This window comes from Sinocyclocheilus grahami, unplaced genomic scaffold (genome assembly GCF_001515645.1).
Source record: "Sinocyclocheilus grahami isolate Dianchi unplaced genomic scaffold, SAMN03320097.WGS_v1.1 scaffold407.1, whole genome shotgun sequence".
In the NCBI taxonomy this organism is placed as follows: Eukaryota; Metazoa; Chordata; class Actinopteri; order Cypriniformes; family Cyprinidae; genus Sinocyclocheilus; species Sinocyclocheilus grahami.
Genome location: NW_015505586.1, coordinates 371,885 through 384,816, shown reverse-complemented (window position 1 = coordinate 384,816; position 12,932 = coordinate 371,885). Strand labels below are relative to the sequence as shown.

Here is a 12,932-nt window from a genome sequence, read left to right as displayed (position 1 = left end):
GTAATGACCATGCTCGAATTTCCCGCGAAAACCTACCCGTACCACTCAAATTAAAAAACATTATTATAAGCCAACCGTTGTGAATCGGGCTAAAGTAAGGTGATAGTTTTGAACACTGGCTGGTTATGTAATTGCTCAAATGTTGATTTCGGATCATTTTTAACCAACAAAAATTACGGACTGCAGCTTTAAGTACACAATTGGATAATACCAATTTATGCTTAATTTTGTTCAGTCTGTGGTGTGAAAAGGTCGCGTTAGCAATTAAAGAAAAAACACTTAACCAAAACATGGTCAGGTCAAAGTGAATATTTTTTTAGTCCCAATTTGTTTTTAAATCAATCACTGTATGAAGAATTTTTGGCTATGTCACAGTTTACTTTATTTTGCTATCCTCGCTTACATAAATGAACTATAGTGTCCTGCACCCACTAGTAAAAAAAATATCAAAAATTATGTCTGGTGTCTGAATTATTTTTGGTTTGACTGTATATGGATAGGCCCTACATACAGAAACTAAAAGCAGCACAAACAGCAAATTTGGTGAAATATCTTTATTCATGTGATACATTTTGGTGTCTCTTTAACCTTCCATTTTTTTACAGCATATAATAATAGTACTTTGTTCACACAAACTTTGCTAAACACTAGTAGACAGCGTATTTCAAACAGACCAACACACTTCAGAATAGCACACACAGCTGAGTATTCAGTCAGTGACACGTGACAGAGCTGTTCAGGAGGGTTCTCACTCGTATTTATTTTAATTCTTACATATCAAACCATATTAAATGTTAATGTTTAAAACACACGTGATGCCCTTTTTTAGTCTTAGTGATGAAAGGATTTGTCAGTTTAGTTGAATGAGAGGAAAAGCGACAGCGCTGGAGGGTTCGGTGAGACCTCTCCAGCAAATAAAAGCCCATTCAAGCTATACTGTAGAAACCCAGCGGTACAGATGGGCCGTGAACATCTTTAACTTGACCAAGATAGTGACACGACTAGGTCTTTGTGATCCAGCAGCAAGACAGCAATGCAAATTATACATCAACCTTTGATTGCCACACATTGCTAACTGCCATTCCGGTCAAGCATACACGCACTGTTTCACTAACTAGTGAGATAATAAATAAACATATGAAACCAACAGTCTTATGACGACCAATACCAAGACGTGTCTGTACACTAAGCAATAGCCGTGTTGAAGGAAGGAATCTAAATACCCCGTTTAACAAAACCTCATTAGCTCTATGCGATGTTAACAGGCTCGAGCAAACCACAGCGCTGTGGCCTGAACTGGTGCACTATGACAACAAAACAAGCATGGCATTTTGTGTTAAACCGTCTCTAAACTGCATGCTGGTCCTACACTTGCGCAGCAAAAAACAAGGCTGAAAATGAGTGGAATTAGTGTGAACTGCTTTCCAGATCCAAGCTCAGAGCGAAGTGTTTCGTTAGTACATACACGTTATTACAATTAACGTTAGGTTTTGTAACTACAGTTGTGGATAAGCCATTAAAAATATCTTAGGTTTTGAGTTTTAACGAAATTAAATACATTTACAAAGCAACTTTCCTTTTATATGAACGTTAAATCCTAATTTTTTCCCCACAGCTCAATACATTCTACATCCATGCAGCCCTCTGAAGATTCCTGTATAAAATTAGCCTGTGCAGAATGAGGCTTGTCACAAACAAAACTGCTATTTTATTGGCCTTACAGCTGTATTTCCTGAAACAAAAAGACCTTTAAATGATATCTGGTCCCTAATACCATATTTAACATGAAAACATCCGATTATACAGAATATCGTCTCCATATTTCACAACAATAATTTCAAGAGATCCCTTTTGTATCTTTCTTTAAATAGCTACTGCCAAAAAAACACTAACAAAATAGCGTAATGCTCATGTAAAAAAAATAATAAAATCATGAATCAGTAACACAAGTTTACAGCCTCTTGATACGTTAAGTCCTTCCTCCAGTGAAATTAAAAAAACAAGGCCTAAAATGATGACACCAGCCCCAGCTCTGAAACATGGTAAATTCACAACGACTATGACGGCACTGATGTGTGAAAAAACTCAAGAGCATGTGAGTGTATGTCAGTCTGCAATCCCATATAATGCCATGCAGCCAGAACAGATGAGAATCTGAATGGTTTTAGCATTTAATCTATGCTGCGATTTACTTTTTTCCCCATTAATATATGTATTTTTGGAATCCATTTTTTAATACAGAGTAATAGCACATCCACACGGTTACTCTGAAAAGTCACTGAGTCGAAGAGAAAGAAAAGGTTGTCCGCTCATGACACGGGGCCGCGAGAGGAGCGAGTGACCACTGAGAGGCAAGCTGTTTGTGTGTGAGGGGGACGCAGGGCCTGGCGGGGGACGAGGGTGGTTACTAGCACGAGCAGCTGCTCTCAGTAACGGGCAGCTCCGGAGGCTTCTCCAGTTTGATGTCAATCACTGAAAGTTCAGGTTAAGGATCAGTTAATGACATGCATAATTATGTCTCAACCCTTGAATTACCTTACATTCATTTCTGTGAGATGTCATTTTTTGATTTCTGTTCGGTTTAAATCATGAAAAAAAAACTGGCTTGTGATCTCCCGCTATCAGGCTGATGCGGACAAACTGATGGTGACATTTTAATGTGACTGCTGTCATATTTGTCAGAAGTGCTTTACGGTGCATGCGAAGGATACTGTCCTCTTTGCTTTTCTCTGGTGTACTATCCATTCCAGGCAAAGCAGCAGCAACACGACGAAACAGCTAGAAAAAACAAAAAAAACTCTGATGCTTGGGCCAAATATACATAAATCAATGCATTTTTAATATAATATATAACTTAGTATTAGGGGAGACTGGGGCTAGTTATCAGACATTTTAATTGATAGATTATTATTTATAGACATCTTAGCTATATAAAAAAAACTGCAAAATTTGCAGTTCAATGAACACACATTGATCTTTTGTGACAATATTTTTTGGCATGTTGTCACTATATGTGGTAAATTTTCACAATGCAAGCTGAAAACCTATTAAAACCTATTATAAGCTTTTTTTAATGTATATTTAAAATAGAAAAACAACTATGAAAAAAGTCAACAGCAAATATTGTAATTCATAAGCTGTATAAAAGTATTTGAACTAAATATTTTAAATCCACATACAAAATCACTAACAGGCATTTGCTTACTTGGACATTTGACTCAAAATCTTATAGTTAATGAGATACACTACAGTACAAAAGTTTAGTTAAAATTTAATTTATTCCTGTGGTGGAAAGCTAAATTTTCATCAGCCAGTCTTCAGTGTCACATGATCCTTCAGAAATCATTATCATATGCAGATTTGCTGCTCAAGAAACATATATTATTAGCTATGTTGAAATAATTTATGCTTAATTTAGATTTTTTTTTTAGAAACATTGTTTTATGAATAGAAAGTTCAAAAGAAAATTGTTTGAAATAGAACTCTTTTGTACAAATTCAAATGTCTTTACTGTCGACATTTGATCAATTTAATGTGACCTTGTCTAAAAAAAAAAAAAAAGTATTTTCTTTTAAAACCCCATGCTTTGAACAGTAGTGTATCACTTCTAACAACTTTCTCATGTGCAGCTACCCCCAGTCTCTTCTATTTAAACTAAATCATAACTCCCAGTGGGTATAGATGTGGGAGTGCATTTCTGATGACACTAGCATTCTAAATAAAACAAAGTTAAAAGAGACTCCAAGTTCTACTCATTCTGACAATAAAAAAAGCAATGCAATACAATACGCTAATAAAAAGCACAATGCACAAATGAAATGTCTACATCCAGTCTGTGAATTGCAAGTGGTGCTACAACACAGCACATATAGAAGAATCATTCTAGCGACGCTTGGCCAACATGCAAAGGACATCTGTGACACATGAGGAGCAATTCAAGCAAACGAAACAAAACAAAAACACAGAAGAGCAGCCCAACAGCACTGGACACCTGTGAATGTGAGGCGGGGGCAGAATGGCTAATGATGGCTGAGGCAGAGGAAGATAGAAACCAAAGGAGGCACAAGATAGAGTGGTGGAGGGAAGGTAGGGCTGGGCCGTCCTGGTTTCTCAGTGATTCTACCTGTTTGACATTGTAGCCAGTCTTTGCGCTGGTTTCAATGAACATGACATTCAGTTCCTTAGCCCTCTGCTCGCCCTCCTCCGTGGTAATCTGTCTGCTCGACCGGAGCAGGGAGGGGGGAAAGGAAAGAAATATAGACAGACAAAAGAACTGCATCAAGAAGAAGAGAAAGAGACAGACTGACTGAGGTTCACATTAGTAATGTCGAAAAAGTGGAATTAGTGTTTTGAAAGGACCCCGTCACAGGTTGAGAAATGGCTGAAATCGTAACACTGAAAAGAGACCACTGCACTGCAGTTCAACAAAAGGCTATTCACAGAGAACACATTTGTTATTTGAGGACAATCTACAACAAATAATAAATGAACACCCTATCTAGGGAAGTGATGATAATGTCGTTGGCACTCAGGTCATTAAAATATCCCTTAAAGAGATAGTTCACCCAGCAATTAATATTCTATCATCATTAAAGGTGGGGTAAGCGATTTTTCAAAAACGCTTTAGAAAACTGATTCGGGCCGAATAGCAAAACAAACTTGTAGCCAATCAGCAGTAAGGGGCGTGTCTACTCATGATGTGGAGGAGAGAGAGCGTTCAGTGCACGGGACGGGCATTAGTCGAGCCGAGCGACATAAAGATAGAGATGGCGGATAAAAAAAAACAAAAGAAGAAAATGTCTGCAGAACAAAAGAAGGCTTAACGCAATAAGGCAAGAAGTAGGACCCGTGTAAATATCGGATCAGCTTTCCAGCGCTGGAGAGAACTCAAGGAGCGGAAGGCCTGCGATCGGACGCCGAGGTTGCTTTGTTTCTTCTCGATAGGTGAGTAACACCGTGTCGGCACCGCAACAGCTAAAGTCAGTCTAATACATTGGACGCGACAAAGCGACAGTTGAAAATCTTTTGAAATTTGTGTCAATACGTCATAAATAGAACGCAGCAGCAGCTTTCTGGCGGGGATTTGTCGTGTCGTGCCGCATCCAGTGTAGACCATAGATATATATACATATCTATGGTCTACACTGGATGCGGCACGATACAGAATCACTGATTCTCACTGATTATAATGAGTTCTATAGTATTTTGTCGCGCCGCACCACTCGCGTCCTGTGTAGACACGGTGTAACATTGGTTTTGCTGCTTTACAGAACTAATCGTTACCTGGGTTGCATACGTATGTGTGGGGCGGAGCTATCAAAATAGAGGCAAGACCCTTTTGGGGTAGGGGCGTGTTTGTTTTGGTGATTTCAAATGTCAACATTGGCTACCAGAAATCGCTTACCCCACCTTTAACTCACCCTCATGTCATTTCAAACTTGTTTGACTTGCATTCTTCTGTGGAACAAGAAAGAGTAACAGAATGGTCAAACTCCTTTCCATCCATTTCTATAGTACTGTAAAAAGCAGCATGGACGTTTTGCTAAATGTCTTCTTTTGTGTTCCAAAGAAGAAAAAAGTTATACAAGTCTGGAACAACATAAGGGTGATCAATGCTAGACAATTATTGTTAGCTGAAAACATAATCAACATCACAAAATATTTAATAAAAGGACACACAAGAGGTAGGAGAAGTAAAGGACTTTGTTAATGACACTCATTTCAATTCAATAGAAATCTGCAGAGCTTTCTGCTGAATTCTGTGGCTGCAGAATACATGTGGGTGTTAATGTCACATTCCTTCCATCTTTCTTTTTGGTTTCCTTGGGCAGATCACAACTGACAGGGTTGGTGATTCAATCACAAAAAAAAAAAAGTGTTTGAAATTGAGTCAGTTCAATAGGAATCTGTGCTAATGTGAGTTTCGAGTGAGGGTGAAAATTTCCCCACATTGATTGTGCATCGGTTTCAAGAAGATCACGCAAATATGTGGCACTGAGCTGCTCATGTTATACTTTCAAAACAAAACATTTGAGTTGTTGGTTGTTTGTTTGCTAGGATTGTACTGTAAATGTATCACTGTCATTGTGTGTTTAGTTAATGTTTACAACCCGAATGCTGAGTCAAAATTATTTTCCATGGAAATCGATAAAATATGCCACAGATTCTGTTACATAAACTAGGTACATAATCTTAGGTCTGCACTACAGCTCTATCATGTCACCCACCTGTTTGACGTTATAACCAGCTTTGGCGCTGGTCTCTATGTACATCACACCCAGTTCCCGAGCTTTTTTCTCTGCTGCCTCTACTGACACTTGCCTGTCATAGTCCATAGTGCAGGTGTGGACACAGTTCAAATTAGAATGGGTATGAAAAACAAAAGTAGTGATGGGAAATCAAATATAAATCAACACGAGAAAATATGATCAAACAGAAAAGCAAAAATGGCACAAATTGCTCAACATAATATTTAAATTAATGATAAAGATAAAACCGAACACAAAAATAACTTAAAACATGAAGTCTGAGGGATGAACAAAGGATGTGTTTATCAAACACCTCCAATTGCTGTACCTTTTATCAGCCAAGTCTGTCTTGTTGCCAACCAACATGATAATGACATCACTTCCTCGCTCTGTTCTGACATCATCTATCCACTTTGAGGTTTGCTGGAAAGAGTTGAGATCTGAAGAACAGAGGGGGGAAAAAAAGTCAGGCAAGGACTCATTAAAAAGAAAAAATATCTTGTGATCTGTTGGAACTGACTTAATTGATTGAATGATTGATTAAAAATCAATTTGCACAATCCAAATTTGGCAGTGGTCAAAAATCACACTTGATTCACTTCAAAGTCAAGCTTTCTTAGAAGAAAGTGTGCAAGCAGACTGTTAGTATGAAGATCAACAAAACAGAGGATGGTTAATTTAAAGCACAGGTCATTTCGATGCTCAGTAACAGCAGTTTGCAGTTAAAAGAGAAGCATGTACAATCTACTTTTCATTTATTTTGAATGAAATAATAAAGAAATATCATTGTTCCCAAGCAACGATACTAAGATGAACTGCCATGACCTAGAAGCAGCTGGCGTATTGTGCTAACTGCGCCCTGGAGGCATAAATCCCTGCTGACCCAATGAGTGAGGCTCGGACTCACTGGTGATGTCATAGACCACCACAGCAATTGTGGAGTCTCGGATGTAGCTGGGAATGAGGCTGCGGAAGCGCTCCTGCCCTGCAGTGTCCCACAGCTGGAGCCGAACCTGAGGGACCAGCAAACCGTGGTGTGCAAAGAAAACAAGGGAACGAGAAAGGAGGAACAGAGAAAAGATAAGATATAAAGAGAGGATAGGGCAAGGGAGCAGGGTTAGAAGAAAAGGACAACATCAAAGAAACAAAAACATGAAGGAAATGGAGAAATGCACCTACAAAGCTGACCAATTTCTGCTTATGAAGTTCTGTATTTATAGATCATGACCAAGATTTTAGGAAATGAGAATGATTTTAGACACTATATGAAGGCATTTCTCCATTCCTGTTCTCTGAATGATGCTGCTTTCTGCAAGATGCTTTGCAAATGGCACTCCATACATGTAAGTATTGCTGGACATATTTTCAGTCTAAACCACATCACTTTATGGTTTTGAAATATTCATTAAAAAAAATCCCAAATTGTTTTCATAAAGCCCCCAAAATTTAAACTTTATCATCATTTGCACGCCATTATGATGTTCCAAATCTGTATGACTTTCACAAAGTATTCTGAATAATGTTTTTTGTCCATATAAGGAAAGTCCATGGGGTCCAAAAAACTGACTTCCACTGTATGGACAGAAAAATCTATCCTATATAGATAGGAAAATATCTTCCTTCATGTTCATATCCTATTATCTCTGCTCCGGTGTAAAAACAATTCTAAAAATATGTATTCAAATCCAAACTTAAAACAATTGAAAAACATCCAATGTTTGGGAAAATTTAATATGGAAGTTTAAATTAGAAAATAGCAGAATTCCCTAAGCAGGAATCTAGTTTTAGGAACAAAGAGCATTTTATATATATTTTTTTTTATTTTATTTTTTTTTTTATGTTTTTAATGGCAAAGTGATGCAATGCCATTAAAAACCTTAAACACAAACAAAAGAATTAAATCCTACATTTTACAAGCAACCAGTGCAAAAATGCTAAAGCTGGAAGGAAATCATTTATTTTTTAAAAATGTCAGTGTTTTCAATACAATGCAATGCAAATACAATACAATGTTGTTTTGGCTTCTACTGACTTTCACTATCTGTCTTTTTTGGTTCTACAGAAGTAAGTAAGTCATTCATTTTTGGAACAACATAAGGGTGATTTTTTTTATTTTACTTTATTTAACTTTACCAGGAATGCTAAACCAGCACACGATCCAGCCATTATGAAAAGAAAACGTAGATGTGACGTGGATGATGTGGCAGTTAAACATCCCTGATGTGGTTTATGATCTCATGATCTTGATTGTCACAGCCGGCTAGTTAGAAACATGCTAACTTCACCGCTAGCTAGCGACCGTCCTTACAACAACAGATAGTATTGTTTTATACATTGAAACATGTTCATTCACAGCTGTAGCGCAATCTTATTTGCATTTTGTGTTAAATACTAACGATCGATGTGATCACAAATAAAAGGCCTTTAAAATGGAAGCTCTCTGTTGTGGCTAAGACCAGACAACACAAGCATGCTAATACAAGGACTTGATGGCTTCCTTCGATGTCTACATGCAGGAATACATAAACACTGAGGGGAAAGACATACACATAACATGCACTTTGTAGGTTAAAGCATAATTGAGTTAATAATCGTATGTCGTATCTTTCTAATATAACGTTAGTTCGGATACTGCAAGGATGTTCAATGCCACATGATGTCTGCTCGTGTATTGTTCATGACAACCGTTTTCAGTACATTTTACTGCATTTTAAGTGCATGTGCATAATCGTATCCGTCCAAACTGTCAGATAATTATTTTCGTGTTTATTTGGTAACATGTATCCTTCTGTAGCATCCTTTCACCTGGCCTGTCCTGTCCGTTTCTCTGTCCACGTCTCACATATCTCAACACTTACCGCTTTGCTCGCCCAAGAAAACCAGCTTAAATTTCCGCAGAGGGTTTCCGAACTCTCCGCCACCGGTCGTAGTAGACATCTTTATCGAGTACAATAAACAAAAAACTATCTAAATATTATTATTTTCTGTACGCGGACTGAAGGACACTGTGCAGTCCAGTGACGGAGCGCTGATAGCTGATGGTGACAGCGCCTCTGGTGGCCAGAGATGGAAGCGCAGGACACACTGTGGCCGTGTTTCACAGCCTAGTGCTAGAGAGCTGCCTACCTATGCTGTCTAGGCTCCAGTCAAGCGTTTGATCGCCAAAATGCTGTCTTAGTAGGCAGCTGACTAGGTTTTGAGACGCAGCTGACTAGGGGTTGAGACACAGCCTATGTCTACGGTCATGCTGCGTTCAAGTCCTCATGGGACGTTCGCACTTACTAGTTGACAAGTCGTAATTACGACGTCAGGTGCGTTCAAGTCGGTAGTCGGCACAAGATGGCGGTGTACCTTCTTTTAATAAATTACAAGAAAATACAACAGGGTCTGTTAACTCTGCTTATAGAAAGTGAAGAGCAAAGAATTCGCATCAGGTGTGTTTTGCGTTTTTAATATTTTTTAAAAAGTAATTTATGAAGCCACTGCATAAAACATATTGTTATATTACAATCCTGCCACATTCAAAAAGCTTATTTTTTGTCAATAAAAAGCCTGACAATGTCACTGCTTAATACCTATAAGTGAATTGTGATTTATGTTTTACTTTGGCAATCTCTCGGTCTCCCTCTGTCAGACATGCAGTTCTACAGTACTTGTTGCTGACCAATTAACTATCAATTTAAACAAAAATGTACCGTCAACTACAGACGCCTTGCATCCATCGATTCCGCCATGTTTCTCATTGACACGCCCCCAACTCGGACAATTTCGAGTTTCCCACTCTAATAACGACTTTGTGGTGGCGTTCATCTCTTAAATACGATCTATCCGACATGACTTGAACGCACCATCATACCTAACAATTGTGTAGCATTTAAATCCTTAATTTTCCTCTTATCTCATCAGTACTGCATGTGAAATGAATTGACTTACAATAAATTTTCTTCATATAATTCCTACAATAGCTGTACTTATGATAATTTTATGCATAATATTTTACATTTTATTTAAATTTGAACTCATGTTTGTATTAGGGAAAAATAAGTGTGTCTGTGTGCGTGCATATATACAGTATCTCACAGAAGTGAGTACACCCCTCACATTTTTGTAAAATAACTCCATAGATCCCCTCCCTTCGGGGACTGGGCCGCAGGGCAGTATTCCAACATGATAACGACCCCAAACACACCTCCAAGACGACCACTGCCTTGCTAAAGAAGCTGAGGGTAAAGGTGATGGATTGGCCAAGCATGTCTCCAGACCTAAACCCTATTGAGCATCTCAAGGTCTCTAACATCCACCAGCTCCGTGATGTCGTCATGGAGGAGTGGAAGAGGACTCCAGTGGCAACCTGTGAAGCTCTGGTGAACTCCATGCCCAAGAGAGTTAAGGCAGTGCAGGAAAATAATGGTGGCCACACAAAATATTGACACTTTGGGCCCAATTTGGACATTTTCACTTAGGGGTGTACTCACTTTTGTGGCCAGCGGTTTAGACATTAATGGCTGTGTGTTGAGTTACTTTGAGGGGACAGCAAATTTACACTGTTATACAAGCTGTACACTCAATACTTTACATTGTAGCAAAGTGTCATTTCTTCAGTGTTGTCACATAAAAAGATATAATAAAATATTTACAAAAATGTGAGGGGTGTACTCACTTCTGTGAGATACTGTGTATATATATATATATAAAATCATTTGGAGGGTAAATTATGAAATAGCATGTCAGGTTTTTAAATGTTTTATTGAAAATGTACACCATGGAATCTTATTACAGTTAAATATTTCACAAATTTCTGGTATTACAGGGGTGGGGGTAATTGACATTAAGGGGAAAATATGGAAGATGACTAGAAAAATGTAGGCCAGTCTTGACACCCAAAATGTTTCACACAGAAAACAGTCACTTGTCAAAAAACATGTCTTGACATTGCTAAGCAAAATAGGTCCTTATAAATGATATGTACTGCACATATGCATGACTGTCTGTACCTCATAACGGACTTATTTTAAATGAAATGAATGAAAACCCTTGACATATCTAAATACAATATTTGACAAAATGGAAATTGAATGTAACTGCACATTGTACCTGGAATAAATACATGTAATAAAAAGAAAGTGTACATATGTCGAAGCAAAGAATAACTCCATATATAAACAAAAATATGTTCAGGGCATGCAAAAGAACAGAAGATAAAGAATATAAAAAGTGGCACTGAATGTGACCTACATGGTATTTCAATAGGTGTCATTATTCTTTAAGATTATATTTTAAATAAAGTGTATAACTATATTGGTGTAACTATTTACGACTTTAAATGTATAGGGCATTACAAAACATACAATACAAACCTCTCAGATTTTGCTTATATTTACCTCATGCTTTCAAATAAAGATTTGCATTAAATTACAATTAAACGTCTCTTGCTTAACAGGAACTTTCGGGCCCATTTTCTTTGGATTTTCTCAATTCACAGCCAGCGTGTCAAAATGTTTTCAAGTCTTATTAAAGATAATCTTACTCCGCTTAATTCACACCCTAAATTATACATAGTGTTTGCAAATAAGTTAGTATCCGTTCGTTCCTCACAGTTAACACCGTGTTAATTTTGATGAGGACATGCAGGTTCATTGACAAACATGTATTCGTGAAAGAAACAAAATGATTGTTTAATTGAACAGATTGAGACGGCAAGGCAATATCATAGACATAAAAAGCGTAATTGAAAAAACTCCAAAGCATTCCTTTAGTTCACAGCCTTTCTACTAGAGCTTTGGATCTGGTGTCACCAGCAAACGATGTCTGTAAAAATACTAATGAGGGACTGCTTAGCATGCCCTAATTAGGAAACAGAGCTAATATTTGTTGAAAAATACCATGTTAAGCCCACATAAGGCCATGTTCAACAGGGCACACAGCATGAAAGTTTAAAAATAAAATTAAAACAATTAAATAAAATATTCAAACAAGGCTGACGGAGTGAAAAAGATAGGAAGAAGAGTGGCTGCTTAGTTCTTGTGGAAGCTGCAATCCCCTCTTCCAACAGGTGGCCAAGACAGAGTTAAAAGAAGCTAGAAGAAGAGAGGAGACAAACGCAGATTAGAGAAAGTATCAGGAGGCCACTAAACTCAACAGCACCAGTGGGAAGACAAGTTTATATCAGTCAATTGGAAATGGGCACTCGGTTTTTTCTTTTGCCAGCCAAAAGCATGAAGCATTCGGAATGAGGGCGGATAGGAACACACCGTCCTTCTGCCTTGCTTCAAATGCATTGTGCATTTGCTTTTAAATGTGCATGGATTAGCTCATCTTGCATTCTCCATTTAAAACTGTGGTCAACATTAACCTAATCTAAAACTTAGTGAAGAATAAAACAGATTAACTGGGACAGTGATTATAATGATTGCATTTGCCCTCCCCACTTCTCTGAAGAGGCACAAATTTGAAAGAAATAGTTCACCCCCCTAAATAATTTCTCTCCCTCATGTAGAGGAGTTTGTTTCTTCATCGGAACAGATTTGAAGAAATTTAGCATTGCATTACTAGCTCACCAATGGATTCTCTGAAGTGAATGGGTGAAAACTTTGATGAACTGGAGTGGTGTGGATTACTTGTGATGTTTTGATCAGTCGTTTGAACTCTCATTCTGACGGCACCCATTCACTGCAGAGGATCCAT

At 37.9% G+C, this 12,932-nt stretch overlaps 1 protein-coding gene across 1 annotated transcript; it reads right to left on the bottom strand.

The window, feature by feature from the left end:
- Nucleotides 1-539: 539 nt before the first annotated feature.
- rab41 (RAB41, member RAS oncogene family) lies at nucleotides 540-9,185 on the bottom strand. Its single transcript, XM_016232092.1, has 6 exons — nucleotides 9,107-9,185; nucleotides 7,156-7,377; nucleotides 6,577-6,688; nucleotides 6,228-6,321; nucleotides 2,712-2,778; nucleotides 540-2,472 (listed from the first exon to the last, which is right to left on the bottom strand). The coding sequence occupies exons 1-6, from the start codon at nucleotides 9,183-9,185 to the stop codon at nucleotides 2,408-2,410; spliced, it is 639 nt and encodes a 212-aa protein (XP_016087578.1). The 3' UTR covers nucleotides 540-2,407.
- Between the last annotated feature and the right edge of the window lie 3,747 nt (nucleotides 9,186-12,932).